This window comes from Anabas testudineus, chromosome 22, assembly GCF_900324465.2.
Source record: "Anabas testudineus chromosome 22, fAnaTes1.2, whole genome shotgun sequence".
In the NCBI taxonomy this organism is placed as follows: domain Eukaryota; kingdom Metazoa; phylum Chordata; class Actinopteri; order Anabantiformes; family Anabantidae; genus Anabas; species Anabas testudineus.
In genome coordinates, this window is record NC_046630.1 from 694,378 (window position 1) to 720,405 (window position 26,028).

The 26,028-nt window shown below is 40.4% G+C and overlaps 1 protein-coding gene across 3 annotated transcripts in view; it reads left to right on the plus strand.

Moving 5' to 3' along the window:
• mdga2a (MAM domain containing glycosylphosphatidylinositol anchor 2a) overlaps window positions 1-20,829 on the plus strand; it is an 84,718-nt gene extending 63,889 nt beyond the window's left edge. For all 3 annotated transcript variants that reach the window (XM_026340369.1, XM_026340372.1, XM_026340368.1), the window contains exons 12-17: window positions 8,774-8,794; window positions 9,036-9,191; window positions 11,411-11,587; window positions 12,248-12,378; window positions 19,331-19,430; window positions 20,120-20,829. In XM_026340369.1, coding sequence (XP_026196154.1) covers window positions 8,774-8,794; window positions 9,036-9,191; window positions 11,411-11,587; window positions 12,248-12,378; window positions 19,331-19,430; window positions 20,120-20,208 — 674 coding nt within the window. In that variant the 3' untranslated portion in view covers window positions 20,209-20,829. The remainder of the gene's footprint in view (window positions 1-8,773; window positions 8,795-9,035; window positions 9,192-11,410; window positions 11,588-12,247; window positions 12,379-19,330; window positions 19,431-20,119) is intronic.
• Window positions 20,830-26,028: the final 5,199 nt, after the last annotated feature.

Below are 26,028 nucleotides of genomic sequence, written 5' to 3' on the forward strand. Positions count from 1 at the left end.
AAGTTTATAAAACAGCTGAATTTATGTAAACAGTTAAAGGTAAAGTTAAATGTTTAGTTAAAAAAGCTGAAATAGATTTGCTGAAGTTGATAAAACATAGCTGAATTTATCTAAACAGTAATTTAGATAAAGACTGAAACGTTTTAAAACGCTGCTGAAATTAGCTGAAGAGAAACAGGAAGTGTTTTAACAGAGAAACATATGAAGAAGAAGCTAAAACAGCTGAATGTTAACTTAAAAAAGCTGAAAACTATTTGCTAAAGTTGATAAAACATAGCTGAATTTGTCTAAACAGTTAAATTTAAAGTTAAATGTTTAGTTAAAAAGAGCTTAAATAGATTTGCTAAAGTTGATGAATTAGAGCTGAATTTATTTAAACAGTTAAAGGTAAAGTTAAATGTTTAGTTAAAAAAGCTGAAATAAATTTGCTGAAGTTGATAAAACATAGCTGAAATTATTTAAACAGTTAAAGGTGAAGTTAAAATGTTTGGTTAAAAAAGCTGAAATAAATTTGCTGAAGTTGATAAAACATAGCTGAATTTATCTAAACAGTAATTTAGATAAAGGCTGAAACGTTTTAAAACGCTGCTGAAATTAGCTGAAGAGAAAAAGGAAGTGTTTTAACAGAGCTAAACATATGAAGAAGAAGCTAAAACAGCTGAATGTTAACTTAAAAAAAGCTGAAATAGATTTGCTAAAGTTGATAAAACATAGCTGAATTTATCTAAAATAGTTAAAAAGTTAAAAGAATAATTACAGTTTTTGTTAAAAAGAGCTGAAAGTAGAAGAAACTGAAGCAGGTTAGCAAAGAGCCGCTAGCATAAACATGCTAACTACACACGAGCCTGTACAAGTGTGTGACGCTGATTTATAAACAGCCCTGATCACGTGACCCGACACAGCCGTTGCCACGGAGACTGTAGAGGAGAAGCGGGAAACTTCAACTGCCAAGATTTTCACTCCTGAAAACTGATTTGGAGCCCTTACAAACAGGCTTTTTTCAGCAAAACTACAAAAGGTATCGTCATAAGAAGTGAACCACGTGAGAGCCAAGACTTTAATGAACTACTAGTTTGAATTTTATGTTTGAGGACTGAAAATTGTGGTCACAGGAGCGAGAGATCCAAGTGGATCCTTCAGCTTGTCGGACAGAATCTCAGACAGAATTTAACATTGGCGCTAATGGAGAGTTGAGAGGGACTCCCGTCACTCTGAGGCTCACAGAGAAAAAACGTTTTGTCTCAGAGCTTAGACAAATAGCTTATCAGAATCAAGAGAAGTTTTCCTAAATTGTTGTGAAGAAATTATTCAGATAGAGTTAAAATTGCGGCCGTGCTGACAGTTTATTGAGAAAGATTTCGGTTTACAAAAATCGGCCTCTCCACGCTAAGCTGTGACGTCATCCACTCTAGCTGCACCAACGTTCCATCATCCACTCCCATTATAAAGTCCAAAATCAGAAAAAAACATCAAGTCACAAAAACTGTAATTATGAAAAAACTATAAAAGATATTAAAAAACTGAATGGAAGATTAAAAGAGCTGAAATAGCTGAACATTTTGATACCTGAATGATTTCTGTAGCTGAAAGTATGCTGAAGTAGTTAAAGCTGAAAGAAGAAGAAGTTGAAGAGTTGCTGAAGAGACTCTCCCATAGGAATCCATTATAAAAAATAGTTATTAAAAGTTAAATATTTTAAAAAGTATAAAAGTTATAAAAATTCTGAATGGAAGCACACTTCTCCTTAAAAAGCTGAACATTTTGATACCTGAACGGTTTCTGTAGCTCAAAGTATGAAGGAGTAGTTACGCGCCGAAAAACGTACGGAAGAATAATATATAATATATAATAATAATAATAACTAGATAAAGCATTTCCTGAAGAAAATGCACTGTGAATGCTGAAACGCTGAATCGATTCATGAAGAACTGCTGAAAGTTGATGAAGAGAAACAGGAAGTGTTTTAACAGAGATAAACATATGAAGAAGAAGATAAAACAGCTGAATGTTAACTTAAAAAAGCTGAAATAGATTTGTTGAAGTTGATAAAACATAGCTGAATTTATCTAAACAGTTAAATTTAAAGTTAAATGTTTAGTTAAAAAAGCTGAAATAAATTTGCTGAAGTTGATAAAACATAGCTGAATTTATTTAAACAGTAATTTAGATAAAGACTGAAACGTTTTAAAACGCTGCTGAAATTAGCTGAAGAGAAACAGGAAGTGTTTTAACAGAGATAAACATATGAAGAAGAAGATAAAACAGCTGAATGTTAACTTAAAAAAGCTGAAAACGATTTGCTAAAGTTGATAAAACATAGCTGAATTTATCTAAAATAGTTAAAAAGTTAAAAGAATAGTTACAGTTTTTGTTAAAAAGAGCTGAAAGTAGAAGAAACTGAAGCAGGTTAGCAAAGAGCCGCTAGCATAAACATGCTAACTACACACGAGCCTGTACAAGTGTCTGACGCTGATTTATAAACAGCCCTGATCACGTGACCCGACACAGCCGTTGCCACGGAGACTGTAGGGGAGAGGCGGGAAACTCCAACTGCCAAGATTTTCCCTCGTGAAAACTGATTTGGAGCCCTTACAAACAGGCTTTTTTCAGCCAAACTACAAAAGGTATCGTCATAGAAAGTGAACCACGTGAGAGCCAAGACTTTAATGAACCACTAGTGTGAATTTTATGTTTGAGGACTGAAAAGTATGGACACAGGAGCGAGAGATCCAAGTGGACCGTTCACCTTGTCGGACAGAATCTCAGACCGAATTTAACATTGGCGCTAATGGAGAGCTGAGGGGGACTCACGTCACTCTGAGACTCACAGAGAAAAAACGATTTGTCTCAGAGCTTAGATAAATATCTTATCAGAATCAGGACAAGTATTCCTACGTTTCTGTGAAGAAACTACTCCTATAGAGTGAAAATTGTGGCCGTGCTGACAGTTTATTGACAAAGATTTTGGTTTTAAAAAATCGGCCTCTCCACTCTAAGCTGTGACGTCATCCACTCTAGCTGCACCAACGTTCCATCATTCACTCCCATTATAAAGTCCAAAATCAGACAAAAACATCAAGTCACAAAAACTGTAATTATGAAAAAACCATAAAAGATATTAAAAAACTGAATGGAAGATTAAAAGAGCAGAAATAGCTGAACATTTTGATACCTGAATGATTTCTGTAGCTGAAAGTATGCTGAAGTAGTTAAAGCTGAAAGAAGAAGAAGTTGAAGAGTTGCTGAAGAGACTCTCCCATAGGAATCCATTATAAAAAATAGTTATTAAAAGTTAAATATTTTAAAAAGTATAAAAGTTATAAAAATTCTGAATGGAAGCACACTTCTCCTTAAAAAGCTGAACATTTTGATACCTGAACGGTTTCTGTAGCTCAAAGTATGAAGGAGTAGTTAGAGTCCAAAAAACGTACGGAAGAATAATAATATATAATATATAACTAGATAAAGCATTTCCTGAAGAAAATGCACTGTGAATGCTGAAACGCTGAATCGATTCATGAAGAACTGCTGAAAGTTGATGAAGAGAAACAGGAAGTGTTTTAACAGAGATAAACATATGAAGAAGAAGATAAAACAGCTGAATGTTAACTTAAAAAAGCTGAAATAGATTTGAAGTTGATAAAACATAGCTGAATTTATCTAAACCGTTAAAGGTAAAGTTAAATGTTTAGTTAAAAAGCTGAAATAGATTTGCTAAAGTTGATAAAACATTGCTGAATTTATCTGAACAGTTAAAGGTAAAGTTAAATGTTTAGTTAAAAAAAGCTGAAATTGATTTGCTAAAGTTGATAAAACATAGCTGAATTTATCTAAAATAGTTAAAAAGTTAAAAGAATAGTTACAGTTTTTGTTAAAAAGACCTGAAAGTAGAAGAAACTGAAGCAGGTTAGCAAAGAGCCGCTAGCATAAACATGCTAACTACACACGAGCCTGTACAAGTGTCTGACGCTGATTTATAAACAGCCTTGATCACGTGACCCGACACAGCCGTTGCCACGGAGACTGTAGGGGAGAGGCGGGAAACTCCAACTGCCAAGATTTTCACTGGTGAAAACTGATTTGGAGCCCTTACAAACAGGCTTTTTTCAGCAAAACTACGATAGGTATCGTCATAAAAAGTTAACTACGTGAGAGAAAAGACTTTAATGAACCACTAGTGTGAATTCTATGTATGAGGACTGAAAATTGTGGTCACAGGAGCGAGAGATCCAAGTGCACCCTTCAGCTTGTCGGACAGAATCTCAGACCGAATTTAACATTGGAGCTAATGAGAGAGCGGAGGGGGACTCCCGTCACTCTGAGGCTCACAGAGAAAAAACGATTTGTCTCTCAGATGTCACAAATAACTTATCAGAATCAGGACAAGTTTATCTACATTTCTGTGAAGAAATAATTCAGAAAGAGTGAAAATTTTGGCCGTGCTGACAGTTTATTGACAAAGATTTCGGTTTACAAAAATCGGCCTCTCCACTCTAAGCTGTGACGTCATCCACTCTAGCTGCACCAACGTTCCATCATTCACTCCCATTATAAAGTCCAAAATCAGCCAAAAACATCAAGTCACAAAAACTGAAATTATGAAAAAACTATAAAAGATATTAAAAAACTGAATGGAAGATTAAAAGAGCAGAAATAGCTGAACATTTTGATACCTGAATGATTTCTGTAGCTGAAAGTATGCTGAAGTAGTTAAAGCTGAAAGAAGAAGAAGTTGAAGAGTTGCTGAAGAGACTCTCCCATAGGAATCCATTATAAAAAATAGTTATTAAAAGTTAAATATTTTAAAAAGTATAAAAGTTATAAAAATTCTGAATGGAAGCACACTTCTCCTTAAAAAGCTGAACATTTTGATACCTGAACGGTTTCTGTAGCTCAAAGTATGAAGGACTAGTTACGCGCCGAAAAACGTACGGAAGAATAATAATAATAATAATAAAGATTACAATAACAATACTGTGAATGCTCAACAGCATTCACAGTGATAATAAAGATTACAATAACAATACTGTGAATGCTCAACAGCATTCACAGTATTGTTATTGTAATCTTTATCACTGTGAATGCTCAACAGCATTCACAGTGATAAAGATTACAATAACAATACTGTGAATGCTCAACAGCATTCACAGTGATAATAAAGATTACAATAACAATACTGTGAATGCTCAACAGCATTCACAGTGATAATAATAAAGATTACAATAACAATACTGTGAATGCTCAACAGCATTCACAGTGATAATAATAAAGATTACAATAACAATACTGTGAATGCTCAACAGCATTCACAGTGATAATAATAAAGATTACAATAACAATACTGTGAATGCTCAACAGCATTCACAGTGATAATAATAAAGATTACAATAACAATACTGTGAATGCTCAACAGCATTCACAGTGATAATAATAAAGATTACAATAACAATACTGTGAATGCTCAACAGCATTCACAGTGATAATAAAGATTAGGAAAACAATACTGTGATGAAACACGGACATGAATGAAGATGACAAACAGAAAAACCAGTGCAGTAAAAAAACTCACAGCGGGAGACGACGACACGCTGACAACAACCAGGAGGAGAGGACGATCCTAACATGAACTATTCTGCTCTGCGATGTTGGGTTCGACACTGTCACTGAACGCCTCGTTGTCCTGCTGCAAACGCAGGCGAGGTTCAAACTGGTTCAGACTGACACCACCCACCTTAGTTGGTCACATGACCCCCTGCAGATCATCACCTGACACAGTAGCTCCTCATGATGAGAAACCAGCTGTGGATGATGAACTCAGTCTGTAGATAAACAGACTGATGAGCTGCTGCTGCTCTAAACATGTTCGATGTTCACGTTCAGCGGTTGGTTAGTGTAGTGGTAAGATCACCTCCTTCCATGTGGGAGACTGGGATTCGAATCCCAGTTGTGGCCTACCTGCAGAAGCGGTCCTTAGGCAAGACCTCCTTATGCCTACCCTGGTAAGTCTGCTAAATGTAAATGTTCATTTAACTGATTTACACACATTTACTGATTAATTAAGGGTTTATTAACCCTTGAATTGTGATTCTGTAGTTGCCGTTGCTTCAGAAACAAACGTCTCTGTGATGATGATGAGTTTAAAATGTGCTGATTGTGAGCTCAGCCCGATTTTAAATTAAATTCAATTCAGTTTTATTTGTATAGCGCCAATACACAACAGAAGTTATCTCAAGGCACTTTACAGTGTAAGGTTTAAGACCTTACAGAAAATAATTATACAAAAAAAAGTTATAGAGAAACCCAACAATCCCATTTGAGCAAGCTTTAGGCAACAGTGGAGAGGAAAAACTCCCTTTAGGGGAAGAAACCTCCAGCAGAACCAGGCTCATAGTGGGCGGCCATCTGCCACGACCGGTTGGGGTGAGTGGAAAGAGAAGAGAGAAAAGAACAGCAGGCAATAAGACAACAACAAGCATCAAGAACATTGGGCAGATGAACTGGATTCTGGAGATGTACAGCTCCAGGCCGAGGATACCTGCAGAAAAGTACAGAAAGAGGGAGACAGAGAGGAGGAAACACAACTAAAAGAGAGAGAAGACACAAAGTTAATGACATGAAATGGTGGCATTTGCGTTGATACAGGAGAAAGGAGAGAGGAGAGGAGCTCAGTTTATCAGTAGAGGTCCCCCAGCAGACTAACCTATAGCAGCAGAACTAAGAGATGGTTCAGAGTCACCTGATCCATCTCTAACTATAAGATTTATAAAAAAGGAAAGTTTGAAGTCTAGTCTTAAATGTGGGTGTCTGCCTCCAGAACCTGAACGCTAGGAACCACAAGTAAACCTGCAGTCTGAGAACGGAGAGTTCTGCTTGGAAGATAAGGAACTATGAGGTCTTTAAGATAAGATGGAGCCTGATTATTAAGGGATTTATAAGTGAGGAGAAGAATTTTAAATTCAATTCTGGATTTAACAGGGAGCCAATGGAGAGAAGCTAACGTAGGAGAAATATGATCTCTCTTGCTAATTCCAGTCAGAACTCTGGCTGCAGCATTTTGGATTAACTGGAGGCTTTTTAATGAGTTATTGGGACAAACTATTAATAAGGAATTACACTAGTCCAGTCTGGAAGTAACAAATGCATGGACTAGTTTTTCAGCATCACTTTGGGACAGGATGCTCCTAATTTTAACTTTAATGTTTCTTAGGTGAAAAAAAGGCAGTTCTAGATATTTCTTTGATGTATGAAGTGAAGGAGATATCCTGATCAAAGATAACTCCAAGATTTCTTACAGTATTACTTGAGGCCAGTACTAAGTCATCAAGGGTGAGAACGTGTTTAGACATAGTGTCTCTGAGATTTTTAGGCCCAAACAGTATTGTCTGTCTCTGTCTTGTCTGGATTTAGGAGAAGGAAACTGGAGGACATCCAGGTCTTTATGTCTTTTAAGCATTCCTGAAGTTTGACTAATTGATTAGTTTCTCCTGGTTTCATAGATAAATATAGCTGGGTATCATCTGCATAACAATGGACATTTATAGAGTGTTTCCTAATAATATTGCCTAAAGGGGACATATATAAAGTGAAAAGAATCGATCCAAGCACAGAACCCTGTGGAACTCCATAGCTGACTTTGCTGTGCATGGAAGACTCATCATTAATGTGTACAAACTGAAATCTATCTGATAGATAGGATTTAAACCTCTCTAGTGCTGTTCCTTTGATCCCAATGACATGTTCCAGTCTGTGTAATAAAATGTTGTGATTTTACATTTTAAAATCTGTCATTTCTTTACTAGTGAAAAAACAAAATATGATGAAGCTGGTGTAGGCACTAACCTGTTTCAGCTGAGAGATGTTAGAGGAAAAGTACATCTCTGGACTTACTTTCTGTGTGTTAGTGAGGTTTAATGAGTGTGTTAAAAGAAACCATCACATTTCTTGAAGCTTGCTGCTGTTGTAGTGTTTGGAGCTTCCTTTCTTCACACTGACTCATCACTAACACTGATAACAGGCTGTGACACTTCACACCTCCTCTGATCTGGAGCCACACAAACAGTCAGCTTCATTTAAATGATCAGTTTTTGAATCCTCCACCTGATTTAGTGTTTTAATGATAGATTTCTACGGAGACAAAATTCATTTCAGTTGCTTGTGTTGAATTAGAGTGGTTCCTGGTTTAAGTCAGAGGTTGTTAATAAAAACCCATGATACTGGGTGTGCAGCAGCTTTTTAGAGCAGCTGACGTGTGAATGACAGTGTGAGGCCGTTGCATGTTGTTGTTAGTGTTAAAATAGAAATTATAAATGGTTTAAGATGCTGTTTTTCAGTCGAAACGTGTTTCGTTCCCGGTCGTACAAGGTTGAAAAGAAATCAGAGAAAACTGGTGTGTTACCGCCTGGTCCTCGCTGTCACACTTCACCCACAGCTCAGTTAGTTCCAGTTGATAACGAAGCACAAGCTCATTGTCAAACGATGCAGCAGCTGTTCACACACTCTGTTTCCAGCTGCTGCTCTGCTCTGGGTGTAATTATGATTCATTCTGAACATCTGATGGAAAAACTGCTGACTGTGTCAAACCTGCTGCTGCTTCACACGTTTTCATTTTGCTGCTTCCTGTTTTATTCTGAAAGGAACTCTGTTAACTGTTTACATCTTTAATGTGAGTTTCTGGTTCAAACACATCTTTACCTTTGCTTCATGGCATCGGCCAGTGGGCGACCATTTTCCTGTTGTAGTTCGTTAACTGATTCTTTCCTTTGTCTCTTCACAGCTCCCGTTAACCCACATCTCAGTAAGTACCTGTTTATACCAAGTTATGAGTAAATGTACAACACAGATGAAAATACTGCATGAAACTCCTGAAAGTCCTGATGTTGAACTCCTGATGTTGAATAAAACAGCAGAAGTGGTGGTGATCAGACTTTAAATGACAAATTTCCAGTGGAGGTTCTGTTTGGGTTTCTGTGATGTACACAATAATTTACAGCATGACGTCACATTTTTAACATTTCATGTATGACTTTTGTGTTCAGGGGAGTTCCACTGTGGTTTCGAGGACGAGGTGTTGTGTTTGTTCTCTCAGGACAAAACTGACGTGTTTGACTGGACGCATCACAGCGCCTCCACACGAGACACCAAATACACCCCGAACACTGGACCGAGCTCGGACCACACCGGCTCCAAACAGGGTACGAACACACAGAGAACCACAAACATAATAAGGACTTACTGTCTTCTTTTTTTTTTTTTTTGTGGGGGGGTGGTAATTAATGTTTTGGACTACTAACTGTCTTCACATAAAGAAAGTCGTTCCAGCTGATGGCCAGCTGATGACCAGCTGATGACGTTGTGTGTCAGACTTAGACTGAGATGAATTTGTTTTCTCATAGGAGCTCCTGATGTTTGATGGTTTGATCCAAACACAGCTTCTCTTCTCCACATGTTAAAGTGTCCATGAGAGAAACTCTGAACCTTAAATTGGCCCTCGTGGTCAGATCAGCACCTTGACAGCAGCTTTGCTGAGAAACCCCCGTTCAGTCTGCTTCCGTCTCTCTTTCCTGCTCGCTGTGTGAATTTTACATCTTTGTTGTGTTTTTGTGTTCGGGTCTGTCGGCTGCAGCTCTGACAGCAGGAGCCAAACTGTTCCGTTCAGAACTGGCGACGCCCACTCTGAACACAACAAGGGGCAGAACATAAAAGCAGCAGTGAAGCAGCCCGAGGAGACGAGTCCTCACTGACTGAATGAGAGCAGAGTGACGAACACACTGCAGAGATTTGTGCTGCTGCAGATGAAATAGTTTAGTTCTGTGCGGTGTTCAGGGAGGACGCACGGTAAAACTGTCAGAGAGGGAATATGTGTCAGTGTAAACTCACTCTTTATTTATCATGTTTGGTAACAGAAAACTATTATAAGAGATTTAAAGAAGAACAATAAACCACATATAAAACCTTAATTTTTTTCTTAACAGATGAGAATCAGAATCTGAATTAAATAGTGAGTACAAGTGATTAGTGATGTGCAGTGTTTCATGTATTTATTTCAGAACTGTTTATCTGCAGGGTTTTATATTTACTTTATAAGTACTGTATGTAAAGGAAGCATTTACAGATATCAGTTAGCTAGCTAGAAGTTTCTAAATATAAAAACAACAAATTGATCTGAAACTAAAATAAACTTGTTTCACAGTTAGAAATAAAGATGGCAGACAGAACAGCCTGCAGATAAGAGGAACAAACACCTCCAGTAGGGATATTTCATCACTTGAACATTCTTTGTTAAATTGCCACCTTTTCCAATGAGGTTTGGCATGTCTCTCTCCCCAACAGACAGAGGCGCGTTATCAGGAAGAAGCAGCGTCACAAATACAAACTGACTATCAACTGAGTGTCAGACTGACTTTCACAGCCTGATTAGAAAGGGAAACGTCTGACTGAATTATCTTTGGACTGTCAACACTCACTCTGGATGTGAAAGTAGGCGTAGTAAGCCGGCCCGTCACACTGTCCACTGTGCCTTCAGTTAGATGAAGATAACTCCAGCATCTGTCCCCAAGCTAAAATAGTTTGCAGATAATGATGACAGTTGAGAGTTTTGTTTGTTAATTTACTTCTTACTTTTTAAACACTAAAGAAGAGCCCAGCTGTCATGTGCAGATATTTCCAGAAGCTGCAGAGTTTCAGTTTGACAGCTGAGATTGTTTCAGCAACAGATAACCCGAAGAGTTAAAACCCAGTGTTAGTGAGCAAGAGCTTCTTTTTACAGGCGTTGTTTTGAAACCGGCATTCAAGCATCATGTTGAAGAGAAGATATTCAAAGACCAGGCTCAGTATTAACGAGTAGGACAGAGACAGTAATGAATCAAGTTAGTCAGTGATAGGTAATGAAGCTGGTGTGAAATCTAAAGCTTGATGTGTTGAGGGAACACAAACGGTTTGACGTCCTGTTTCGAGGCGGGGTCCTCGTCCTCCGGCCGTGCTCATGTTTTCAGCTGCACGGCGGCAGAGAAATGGCCACACAGCAAATTGCAGAGTGTGAGTCACAACCTGTCGTCTCAGAGGCCGCCTGCTGCCGCTGCTCCGGGCTGCGAGAGGCGAAATAATGAAATGTGATCGGCTGTCAACACCTGGCCGTCAGACGCTGCCCTGAAGTTCAGAGAGAAACACACAAACTGCAGAAATGGGAAACCTCCGAGTTCATTGGTTCTCATGTTTTAGTGGGAAAAAAGGTTCTCAACAGATGTTGGTGTTTTCTTTATTAAAGCCTTTTCAAGGGAAACAGCGTTAAACTGAATCCAACTTGACTCTGATCAAAATAAAAGTGATGATTGTTTGACAAAGAGAAGCTGTGTTTTGACTCTCTGACACCCAAGATGACCTCTGACCTTGTGTTCTTCTTATTGTCTCTCAGGTTTCTACATGTACATCGAAACGTCGAGGCCTAGGCTTGAGGGAGATAAAGCCCGTCTGCTGTCTCCCACCTTTAACATGAACTCCAAGACCACCTCCTCCTCCTCCTCCTCCTCAGTCACCAACAACCCCACCTACTGCTTCTCCTTCTATTACCACATGTATGGGAAACACATAGGTGAGCCTGTAGTCACAGTTTAAAATCTATATGTTAACAGCTACATCAAAGTGACGAATATAGTGTTTTATTTGTGGCGGCTGGTTAGTGTAGTGGTAACATCACCGCCTCCCATGTGCCTCCTCACGCTGCCCTGCCTACCATTGTAACTTGTAATGACTTGTAAGTCGCTTTGGATAAAAGCGTCTGCTAAATGAATGTAATGTAATGTAATATTTATGTTACAGCCGCTTCCTTGGTGGGTACTCTGCTGGATTTAATAGAGAGAGGTGGATGGTTATCAAAAAATCAGAAAGTCAGGTAGACGGGGAACAATGCAGCTTAGAGGCTAAATCTGAAGGAATGGCACAGAAATGTGAAGAATAATAAACTGTTCATTAGCAGGTCAGGTGAACATGGTGGGAAGCAGTACAGTGAGGTACAGGAATATTCGTGGTATTTAATTCTCTATACTGCATGTTTGGACACACTATATATGACATACACACGGGGATCAACCAGTTCTGCAGCAGCTATGATACATAATGTGTTATAGTGTGAATGAATATGTAACAATAAGTATTAACATCAGTCAGTTTCCTGTCAGAGAGTCATCGCACAGGTTGATGCTGTTTTCAGTCTTCAGGAGACTCCTCATGACCCCTGACTGTTTGTCTGTAGGAGCTCTGAACGTGTTCCTGCGTCAGAAAGGTCAGATGGTGACGGACACCTCGGTCTGGAGTCTAACTGGAAATCAAGGAAACAGGTGGATACAAGCCAAGGTCGACATCCACCCGACCGCAGCCTTCCAGGTACAAACCAGACTCGTTCCAGCCTCCAGATGTAGACTTGGTGTTACATAGTGTGACGTGATTTCATTATTCCACTGATTTCTGCGTCTGTCTCAGATGTGACTCCATGGAATCAGGTTCTGTTCATATCTTATCCTGAACAGCATCAGGTGTTAGTGAAGTAAAGACCGGGATTAGAAATGTTGAACAATGACTCACAGCAGAAGATTAATAACGTTTGTTTGACTGCTCCAGGATTATTTGAAGTGTCAGAACATTTTTAATGATAAAGTGAGATCTGTCAGCACCAGGACCCAGAAACAACCTGAACTCATCTACTGATTATTATCTATTGATTTGTTATGTTACACTGATTAAATCGGGAGGATCTGACGGGAAACAGTGCAGCGTGTCGTTAGTCACTGTTCACTCTTCTTCAGCCAGATCAGAGTTGGATGCTGAAACAGGTTCTGCTGCTTCTCAACATAAAAACACTTTGACAGGCTTTTATTGTGAAGCAGAAACCGGAAACTGATCTTCGCACTAGATGTGATGAATTCACTTCGTTCACTGTTTTCTGCTCTAAAAACGTCCATCACACATGTCTCCATCACATATCTCCATCACATGTCTCCATCACATATCTCCATCACATGTCTCCATCACATGTCTCCATCACATGTCTCCATCACATATCTCCATCACATGTCTCCATCACATGTCTCCATCACATGTCTCCATCACATATCTCCATCACATATCTCCATCACGTCTTCATCACATGTCTCCATCACATGTCTCCATCACATGTCTCCATCACATGTCTCCATCACATATCTCCATCACGCCTTCATCACATATCTTCATCACATGTCTCCATCACATATCTCCATCACGTCTCCATCACATGTCTCCATCACATATCTCCATCACATGTCTTCATCACATGTCTCCATCACGCTTTCATCACATATCTTCATCACATGTCTCCATCACATGTCTCCATCACATGTCTCCATCACATGTCTCCATCACATATCTCCATCACATGTCTCCATCACATGTCTCCATCCCATATCTCCATCACATATCTCCATCACGTCTTCATCACATGTCTCCATCACATGTCTCCATCACATGTCTCCATCACATGTCTCCATCACATGTCTCCATCACATATCTCCATCACGCCTTCATCACATATCTTCATCACATGTCTCCATCACATGTCTCCATCACGTCTTCATCACATGTCTCCATCACATGTCTCCATCACATATCTCCATCACATGTCTCCATCACATATCTTCATCACATGTCTCCATCACATGTCTCCATCACATATCTCCATCACATATCTCCATCACGTCTTCATCACATGTCTCCATCACATGTCTCCATCACATGTCTTCATCACATGTCTTCATCACATGTCTCCATCACATATCTCCATCACGCCTTCATCACATGTCTCCATCACATATCTCCATCACGTCTTCATCACATGTCTCCATCACATATCTCCATCACATGTCTTCATCACATGTCTCCATCACGCTTTCATCACATATCTTCATCACATGTCTCCATCACATGTCTCCATCACATGTCTCCATCACATGTCTTCATCACATGTCTCCATCACATATCTCCATCACATGTCTCCATCACATGCCTCCATCCCATATCTCCATCACGTCTTCATCACATGTCTCCATCACATGTCTCCATCACATGTCTTCATCACATGTCTCCATCACATGTCTCCATCACGTCTTCATCACATATCTTCATCACATGTCTCCGTCACATGTCTCCATCAGATATCTCCATCACATGTCTCCATCACGTCTCCATCACATGTCTCCATCACATGTCTCCATCACATATCTCCATCACATATCTCCATCACATGTCTCCATCACATGTCTCCATCACATATCTCCATCACATGTCTCCATCACATGTCTCCATCACATGTCTCCATCACGTCTTCATCACATATCTTCATCACATGTCTCCATCACATATCTCCATCACATATCTCCATCACGTCTTCATCACATGTCTCCATCACATGTCTCCATCACATGTCTTCATCACATGTCTTCATCACATGTCTCCATCACATATCTCCATCACGCCTTCATCACATATCTTCATCACATGTCTCCATCACATATCTCCATCACGTCTTCATCACATGTCTCCATCACATATCTCCATCACATGTCTTCATCACATGTCTCCATCACGTCTTCATCACATGTCTCCATCACATGTCTCCATCACGTCTTCATCACATATCTTCATCACATGTCTCCATCACATATCTCCATCACATATCTCCATCACGTCTTCATCACATGTCTCCATCACATGCCTCCATCCCATATCTCCATCCCATATCTCCATCACGTCTTCATCACATGTCTCCATCACATATCTTCATCACATGTCTTCATCACATATCTCCATCACATATCTCCATCACGTCTTCATCACATGTCTCCATCACATGTCTCCATCACATGTCTTCATCACATGTCTTCATCACATGTCTCCATCACATATCTCCATCACGCCTTCATCACATGTCTCCATCACATATCTCCATCACGTCTTCATCACATGTCTCCATCACATATCTCCATCACATGTCTCCATCACATGTCTCCATCACATATCTCCATCACATGTCTCCATCACATGCCTCCATCCCATATCTCCATCCCATATCTCCATCACGTCTTCATCACATGTCTCCATCACATGTCTCCATCACATGTCTTCATCACATGTCTCCATCACATATCTCCATCACGCCTTCATCACATATCTTCATCACATGTCTCCATCACATGTCTCCATCACGTCTTCATCACATATCTTCATCACATGTCTCCATCACATATCTCCATCACATGTCTCCATCACGTCTTCATCACATATCTCCATCACATGTCTCCATCACATGTCTCCATCACATATCTCCATCACATGTCTCCATCAGATATCTTCATCACATGTCTCCATCACATGTCTCCGTCACATCTCTCCATCAGATATCTCGATCACATGTCTCCATCCCATATCTCCATCACATGTCTTCATCACATGTCTTCATCACATGTCTCCATCACATATCTCCATCACGTCTTCATCACATGTCTCCATCACATGTCTCCATCACGTCTTCATCACATATCTTCATCACATGTCTCCATCACATGTCTCCATCACGTCTCCATCACATGTCTCCATCACATGTCTCCATCACATATCTCCATCAGATATCTTCATCACATGTCTCCATCACATGTCTCCATCACATGTCTTCATCACAAGTCTTCATCACATGTCTTCATCACATATCTCCATCACGTCTTCATCACATATCTTCATCACATGTCTCCGTCACATGTCTCCATCAGATATCTCGATCACATGTCTCCATCACGTCTCCATCACATGTCTCCATCACATGTCTCCATCACATATCTCCATCAGATATCTTCATCACATGTCTCCATCACATGTCTCCATCACATGTCTTCATCACATGTCTTCATCACATGTCTTCATCACATATCTCCATCACGCCTTCATCACATATCTCCATCACATGTCTCCATCACATGTCTCCATCACATGTCTCCATCACATATCTCCATCACATGTCTCCATCACATGTCTCCATCACATATCTCCATCACATGTCTCCATCACATGTCTCCATCACATATCTCCATCACATGTCTCCATCACATATCTTCATCACATGTCTCCATCACATGTCTCCGTCACATCTCTCCATCAGATATCTCGATCACATGTCTCCATCCCATATCTCCATCACATGTCTTCATCACATGTCTTCATCACATGTCTCCATCACATATCTCCATCACGTCTTCATCACATGTCTCCATCACATGTCTCCATCACGTCTTCATCACATATCTTCATCACATGTCTCCATCACATGTCTCCATCAGATATCTCGATCACATGTCTCCATCACGTCTCCATCACATGTCTCCATCACATGTCTCCATCACATATCTCCATCACATATCTTCATCACATGTCTCCATCACATGTCTCCATCACATGTCTTCATCACATGTCTTCATCACATGTCTTCATCACATATCTCCATCACGCCTTCATCACATATCTTCATCACATGTCTCCATCACATGTCTCCATCACATATCTCCATCACATGTCTCCATCACATATCTCCATCACATGTCTCCATCACATGTCTCCATCACATATCTTCATCACATGTCTCCATCACATATCTCCATCACATGTCTCCATCACGTCTTCATCACATATCTTCATCACATGTCTCCATCACATGTCTCCATCACATGTCTCCATCACATGTCTCCATCACATGTCTCCATCACATATCTCCATCACATGTCTCCATCACATGTCTCCATCACATATCTCCATCACATGTCTCCATCACATGTCTCCATCACATGTCTCCATCACATGTCTCCATCACATGTCTCCATCACATGTCTCCATCAGATATCTCCATCACATGTCTCCATCACATGTCTCCATCACATATCTCCATCACATGTCTCCATCACATATCTTCATCATATGTCTCCATCAGATATCTCCATCACATGTCTCCATCACATATCTTCATCACATGTCTCCATCACATGTCTCCATCACATGTCTCCATCACATGTCTCCATCACATATCTCCATCACATGTCTCCATCACATATCTTCATCACATGTCTTCATCACATGTCTCCATCACATATCTCCATCACGTCTTCATCACATATCTTCATCACATGTCTCCATCACATATCTCCATCACGTCTCCATCACATGTCTCCATCACATGTCTCCATCACATATCTTCATCACATGTCTCCATCACATGTCTCCATCACGTCTTCATCACATATCTTCATCACATGTCTCCATCACATGTCTCCATCACGTCTTCATCACATATCTCCATCACATGTCTCCATCACATATCTCCATCACATGTCTCCATCACGTCTTCATCACATGTCTCCATCACATGTCTCCATCACATATCTCCATCACATGTCTCCATCACATATCTTCATCACATGTCTCCATCAGATATCTTCATCACATGTCTCCATCACATGTCTCCGTCACATCTCTCCATCAGATATCTCGATCACATGTCTCCATCACGTCTCCATCACATGTCTCCATCACATATCTCCATCACATGTCTCCATCACATATCTCCATCACATGTCTCCATCAGATATCTTCATCACATGTCTTCATCACATGTCTCCATCACATGTCTCCATCACATATCTCCATCACGCCTTCATCACATATCTTCATCACATGTCTCCATCACATATCTCCATCACGTCTCCATCACATGTCTCCATCACATGTCTCCATCACATATCTCCATCACATGTCTCCATCACATGTCTCCATCACGTCTTCATCACATATCTTCATCACATGTCTCCATCACATGTCTCCATCACATATCTCCATCACATGTCTCCATCACATGTCTCCATCACGTCTCCATCACGTCTTCATCACATATCTCCATCACATGTCTCCATCACATATCTCCATCACATGTCTCCATCACATATCTCCATCACATGTCTCCATCAGATATCTTCATCACGTGTCTCCATCACATGTCTCCATCACATGTCTCCGTCACATCTCTCCATCAGATATCTCGATCACATGTCTCCATCACGTCTCCATCACATGTCTCCATCACATGTCTCCATCACATGTCTCCATCACATATCTCCATCACATATCTTCATCACATGTCTCCATCACATGTCTCCATCACATATCTCCATCACATGTCTCCATCACATATCTCCATCACATGTCTCCATCACATGTCTCCATCACATGTCTCCATCACATATCTCCATCACATATCTCCATCACATGTCTCCATCAGATATCTCCATCACATGTCTCCATCACATATCTCCATCACATGTCTCCATCACATATCTCCATCACATGTCTCCATCAGATATCTCCATCACATGTCTTCATCACATGTCTCCATCACATATCTCCATCACGTCTTCATCACATATCTTCATCACATGTCTCCATCACATATCTCCATCACATGTCTCCATCACATGTCTCCATCACATGTCTCCATCACGTCTCCATCACATATCTCCATCACATATCTCCATCACATGTCTCCATCACATGTCTCCATCACATGTCTCCATCAGATATCACCATCACATGTCTCCATCACATGTCTTCATCACATGTCTTCATCACGTCTCCATCACATATCTCCATCACATGTCTCCATCACATATCTTCATCACGTCTCCATCACATATCTCCATCACGTCTCCATCACATGTCTCCATCACATGTCTCCATCACATGTCTCCATCAGATATCACCATAACATGTCTCCATTACACGTCTCCATCAGATATCTCCATCACATGTCTCCATCACACGTCTCCATCAGATATCTCCATCACGTCTCCATCACATATCTTCATCACATGTCTCCATCACATATCTCCATCACGTCTCCATCACATATCTTCATCACATGTCTCCATCACATGTCTCCATCACATGTCTCCATCAGATATCACCATCACATGTCTCCATTACACGTCTCCATCAGATATCTCCATCACATGTCTCCATCACACGTCTCCATCACATATCTCCATCACATGTCTCCATCACATGTCTCCATCACATGTCTCCATCACATGTCTCCATCAGATATCTCCATCACGTCTCCATCACATATCTCCATCACATATCTCCATCACATGTCTCCATCACATGTCTCCATCACATGTCTCCATCACATGTCTTCATTTAAAACCATGAATCTTTTTTTCTGCATTACGTGCAGCTTGGTGCTTTTCTGAGTTTCCTCTCTCTCTGGTAGATTGTGATGGAGGGAGTCCGAGGTTCCGGTATCGAGGGAGACATCGCCATCGATGATGTCAGCATCGAGGAGGGCGAATGTAAAGATCCCCCACCCAACAGTAAGTGGACTGTCGTGATTCACCTGACATCTTCAGTTTCTGCTGCTACAGAGCTAACAGACTAGCTCAGGACCGCACCACCCTCTCACTACAACCTCCAGCTGTTTACTAATCAGCACGTTAGCTGAATGTGGCAATCACAGAACCCATCTGTGGAGCAGAATCGGAGCGCTCCTTCATGTGTGTAGTGTCATGTAGACCAGGTTCTGTAAATGAGACTCGGACGTTCCACTGGGAAACCTTCTTTTTCAGTGCCTCCCCTCTCTCTCCCCCCTCCCTGGTAAAAACAGGTAAAAACCTGTTTTAGACACTTTCTGTTTCACCACAAGATAAAAAGTTGTGACGCTGTGTGAAATGTGAATTAAAACAGTTGGAACGTAGGCCTTTTACTTCACAGGAAACTGTGACACACTGTTAAACTGGAAGAACATCTGTGTATATCATCATCTTTTGAACCCCGACTTAAAACTAAGATGTCGCAGTAATGGTGAAGGTTGAACTCTCTAAAACCTTCAGGCTTTGTTGCAGTAAACATCAGATTCATGTCATGGCCACTTGTTGGACCCCAAACCACAGCTTTAGTTTCCAGTCAGCATCATCAAAGACGATGTGGATTCAGTTTTCACAGTGTTAAACTCTGATTTAGATACAAACAGCTGACTCTCTCTCTCTCTCGTTGTCTCATACAGATCTAAGGTCGCTCGCCCCGCCTCCATCGGCCCATATATGGCAGCTGTGTGTCACTCTGAGCCTTGCTCTGATTGGCCGGCAGAGATGACCCCTCCACTCTGCAGGACTCCACCACCTTTGACTCTTCTGCCCCCCCCCCCCCATCAACCTCACCATTGAACCCCCTCCACCCCCCGACTACCAAAGATACGGTCAGAGATTCAGAGAAGAAGCAGAGACAAAGGTCAGAAGGTCAGAAGTGAAGAGAAAGTTTAAAGGAGCAGTTCTCAGTTTGTTCTGAACTTCAGACGGATTTCAGTCACAGGAAACTGTTAGTCTGTGTTAACCTGTACTGATCAGTGTCAGTGTCGGGTCTGTGGTTCTGTGTTGAGTTCAACTCCGACTCCTCTGTTGTTTTCTCTTGTATCAGCGTCTTCTGATTAGTTTAAAGTTGTTTTTATTCTGTTGCAGCTCTGTGCTGTGGTTACTGATGCAGCTGAGTCATATAGGACTGGACTGAAAAATCTATTTCCTTATTAACACATTAATTAAAACGTTGACTGTGTGGAAATCAAGTTATTACAAAGTACAGAGACACTTTTGAAGATAAACTGAGTCATTTTAATTAATTTAAGAAAAATAATTCACAGGAAACATGTTTCCAGTTTAGTCCGTAATTTGAACTTGACGATATTTAATATTCAGTCTGTTTCCTTTTTGAAACAGTTAGTGAGCTACATGAAAAGAGAAAAGTTGTTGTCATCAAACATCCTGTAGTCAGCTGAGTTAGGCCCGAGAGCAACAAGCAACAGGAGAAGCTGCAGATCAGCAGCGACTCTGTAAACTAACAGTAGGAGCGGGCGTGATGTCGTGTGTTCACTTAGTTTTGACCATCAACTGTCTGCAGCTTCCTGTTATCACTTTTGTCCAGTGAACTTTTGACCTTTTGGTTTTAGCTCAGAAACGGAGCACAGAGGAAATTCCTTTTAGTGTTCAACCAAAACATCCTGCTCCCTGTTCATTTCACTCTTTACACTCAAACTGCTCAGACGCTAACAAGCTAAAACTGTCTGTCTGCAGCAAATCACACAACACACACACACAAAAAAGGTGTGTGTGTGTGTGTGTGTGTGTGTGTGTGTGTGTGTGTGTGTGTGTGTGAGGAGTCTTCACATGTGATCAGCTGATGGGCCGTGTGGCAGAATCTTGAAATCATGACCTGGAGTCTTTACAGAGGAGCTTGAATGTCATCTGTCCTGACCCCCCAGTCCTACCCCTCCCTCACCTCTCATAAAGCTCCATGCCCTCCCTATTCTTCTCCCCCTCCACAGATCACTAGTACTGTACCGCGAGCTGGACGGACAAACGGCACTCTCCCTCTCTTTTGGAGGGGAAGTAACTTTTTACAGCTGGCGGAGCGACAGAGCGGTATTTTTAAAACTGCTTTTATTCTGACATCAGTCTGTCTGTGGTGACCGAGCCGAGGAGGAGAGTTCACCCTCTGCCATGACATCAAGTGCCTTCTGAGTCGCAGAGGAAAAGACTGCCGGGCCGAGGACGGCTGTCGTCTAGAAACTAGAAACCAATCCTCACCAGAGAGAATATAAAGTGGAATATCTGCTGGTCTCTATATGCAGAGATTCAGTTTCATTCCTATTTTAGTTTTTGAGATGAGACTGGATGAAGATGAAGATTCTGGTTTTAGGATAAAGCAGCAAAAAGAAGCCATGAACAAGAGACTGACAGGCAATCATAACCTGCGGATCTGTGGATTTTCAGAATAAAAGGAGTTCCTATTGAAAGACTTTGCGTCCTAAGCCAATGGGATTTCAGTTTTTGGTTTCTCAGAACTATTTTAGTATTTGAGAATAAGAGTTTTAGGAAGGTGGCAGGGACTTTGACGCTACCTGAGACCATCAGATACCTTAAACTGCAGAAACAGCTGGAGTTTGGAAAACAAAGGAAGAAAGACGGATTGTAAAATCAAATGATCTTGTTCCTATTATACTACAAAGACAGAAGGAAATATTTACACTTTTCATGTGTATTCGTTTATTTTATTTTGTTGGTTTTTACAGGGGGAGGGGGGGGGGTTAGTTCATGTTTATACTTTTGATTTGATTTTGGATTTTTTAAGATTTGTGGACAAAAGATTAATTTTGGGGAAATAAATTTGTCAGTTTTTCATTTGAGGACTTGATGGGTGTAGTCAGATCTGAGACACGTCCGTTCATTTAAAAAAGCACAAAAAGGGAAAATATATTTAGGTTTATCATTTTGAATTATGAAAAAGTAAGTAATGACTAAAAATTCAATTTTAAAATATATCAAATTTCACCTAAAACATTAGATTTTATTGTATCATGATTTTTATTTAAAAAGTCAGAATTAAAGTTATTCTTCCATAAATAGTCAATAAATCACTATTTTGACTTAATTATGAATCATAATTGAATCATCAGTGTTTTTAAATTTGAAAATCATAATTCTGACTTACTGTCAACCTCGTGACTTTCTAATGTTTTATCTTTTTTTTTCTTGGCAGATATTAACTTCAACATACATCTGCCACAGAAAAAACACGTTATAGTTTATTGGCCAGTAGAACATCAACATTTCCGAGTGAGGATTTGATTTGATGGATGACAGTGACCTGTGGCCCTTTAGACAACAAAGTGACTTTACATGATTCAGTCTGTTTTTACAAAGTGTTTCATTTATTCACTTCACAATAATGAGAAGTAAAATTACTTAAAGCCTGATTTCTTCTCACCCACTGTTCCGCTCTCTGCTATTAAACTGATCTGACGTTGTTCAGCATCAGATAAGTCGTTCTCTTAAACATCATCCACTTCAGTGTTTTGTTGATTTTGTTCTCCTCTCTCCCTGTGGCGACTCGTTTCTTCTCTCAGCGTGTTTTTCCACTGCAGTTCGCTGTGCTGATAATCAGATTTTTATTAAAGCTCCTCTGGGTATCAGTTTATCCTCCACAGCCTCATTATCACATTAACTCTGTTTGCTGGAGTCACTGCAGACGGTTGCTTCTGATTAACAACATGATGTTCATTTATTTATTTCACTGTCAAAAGTCTTGTGTCTGTAACAAGATGTTTAACCCAAAGGATCAAAAGATGAATATTTGTGTTGACGTGAATTAAAAAATTGGGGAAAGTCACAGTTCAGATCTTTATGTTATATATATATATATATATATATATATATATATATATATATATATATATATATATATATATATATATAGTCTAATTAAAAGAAGAAAATATTGAAATAATCTTTAAAAGTGATTTAAAAGATCATTTGAACTCTGTAGATAAATAAGAATATCGACACCAAGGCTCCAGCTAAATCTCAGGCTTTGTCAGTGAGGTTTGGTTTGTGTCTCGCTGCAGTGGAAAAACACGTCCTCGTCTGTTATTTCGAGAGTTCGACTCTCTGAGTGTTTATATTTGGATTTTATGGGGAAGGGACAATAAAATAAAAGTTTTAAAAGCCACTGACTGTGTGGACGTGTGAAGACAGCTATTTTTATAACTGTGATTATTCTCTGCAATAGATTCTCAGATCAGTTGGACTGACTGAAGGTTACTCTGCATTATTATCATCATTATTCTGTTAATAAATACACTCCAAATGTGATCTGTCATGGTGTGTTTTCTGTGAATGGGACACTGATCTGTGCTTCAGAGTTTCTGTTCTGTGATTGTCTACGACTCAGATTCAGTAAAATGATACTGAACTAAATCCAAATGCACTGTACATAGGTAAATAAGACAAATGCAAGAAGAGGAAAAAGATAGTTTCCGGTTTTAAGTGAGTGACGGCAGCAAACGGAATCAGCTACTGAAGAAAAATTACAAGTGGAGACAGAGACAAAAGTCTGTTTAGTGTAAAAGCTTCAGTTGTTTTTGTGGATCACTGCCACTAAAGACGAGTTTTATCTGTATATCACCAAATCCCAACAGAAGTCGTCTCAGGGCACTTTAAAATCCCAACAACCCCACTGAGTAGCACCAGGAGACAGTGGAGAGGAAGAAACCTCCAGCAGAACCAGGCTCATGGTGGGCGGCCATCTGCCTTAACCGGTTGGGGTGATTGGAAAGAGGAGAGAGAAAAGAACAGCAGGCACAAAAACACTGGACAGGTTGGTAGGACCAGTAACTGGACCAGGAACTAGACTCTGGAGATATACAGCTCCAAGGAGGAGGATACCTGCAGAGGAGAACAGAGAAAGTTAGTACAAATGTAAATATCGTACATATTGTACCGTATCTGACCAAAGACACTTACTAAAGGGTTTTTTCATTCCTGGGGTTGGGTTCCTCTTTAGGAGAGTGGGGATCTCTGTGGGTACTTGGAGTTACAAACTTCTTTTCTTTCAGCTTCCCCCAGGCTCGGTGATTTGTGTTTGTCCATTAGGTAAACACAGGAAATGTAATTTATAGTCTTAAGGGGTTTTCCCTGCCTCGACCCATTCATCAGCTCTGACACTGTAAACGTGTTTATCACCAGCCGTTATTTACTGAATCCAGCCCGGATCCACCGCAGCCTAATGGCCGCATTCATCATCCCTCAATTGATTTTCAATTGCAGCGCTGCACTGTTAAAGCAGATCAGAGCCGGGCTGGTCTATTTTCTGGAGTGGGTATAAGTGGGTTAGTTAAAGCCCTGAGGAGGAAACAGCTGAGTTGTGTGTGGGGGGAGGAGTCCGACTCCTCTGTCCATCCGGCACCAGCCTGGTTTGGCACAGTTCTGCTTGTTAAACATGTTTGGGTCATTGTGAGACGACTGAACTAATGTTTGCTTCAGTTTCACAGGAAATAACCGGGTCTGGAATTCTGCTGCTGCAGACGTCAGACGGGTTCCGGATGTTTGGGTTCAGCTGTGTTGAACTCTGACACCTGAACAGAGCTTAGTCCAAATCTGACCAGTGAGTCACGGTCCAGTTTTACTGAAGCTCCTCAAAACCACAATAAAACACTGGAATTGATTTGTTAGTTTTTCTGTTTTCTATTTATTATCAGAACACAAAGCTAGAAAATAAGAAAGGACACGAACACACGAGGAGTTTTGATTCATTCATGATGATTTTCTCATGATCTGGGTCTAAATCTTCCGATTAATCATAAATGTAGTTTAATGTGCTGCGGTGAAGTCGAGGATCAGTAACAGACGCTGTGATGGACTTAAATCTACTTCTAAGTTCAGTTCATTTCTACTTGAGGTTAATTGTTGTGAGGTTTAATCCGACTGTGTCAGAAAGTTTGAATCCATCGAATACAAACTCAACCTGAGGTTCTCTTCCTGTTTCTTGAAGGTTTCTGCTGATGTGGGAACAATCAGCCTCTTTTCTTTGAACGCTGAGTTCAAACTGCAGCTCTGTGAATTCCCGGTGGAGGTGGAGGGCGTCTCTTTTCCAGCAGCCGAGTTCAGCTGTCGTGTGAACACAGAGCTGCTCTCTGATCAGTCTGTTAACCTGAGTGAAGCTGACAGAGGATCAGAGGTTCACAGATTCAAAACGTTGGGAACTAACCCCAGTTCTTAGTCTACAGACGGCTGCTGGTGTCAGAGGGTCTGTTGTTAGTGATATTACAGTAAACAGTGGTGAAATGAAAGGAAAGGTGGAGAACTGAGATGATGTACGGCTCAGAGACAGCGGTACTGAACAAAAGACAAGAGGCAGAGCTGGAGGTAGCAGAGCTTGTGTTGAGGTTCTATTGGGAGTGACGAGGATGGAGAGGATCAGGAATGAGTCCATCAGAGGGACCGACCATGTCAGATGTCAGAGATGAGGTCAGAGGTCAGACTGGGAATATATCAGTAAACAGCTGCTGAGGTTGGAGCTGCCAGGAAGGAGGTGTAGAGGAAGAACGAAGAGGAGGTTTAGGGTGTAGAGAGAGGACATGAAGTT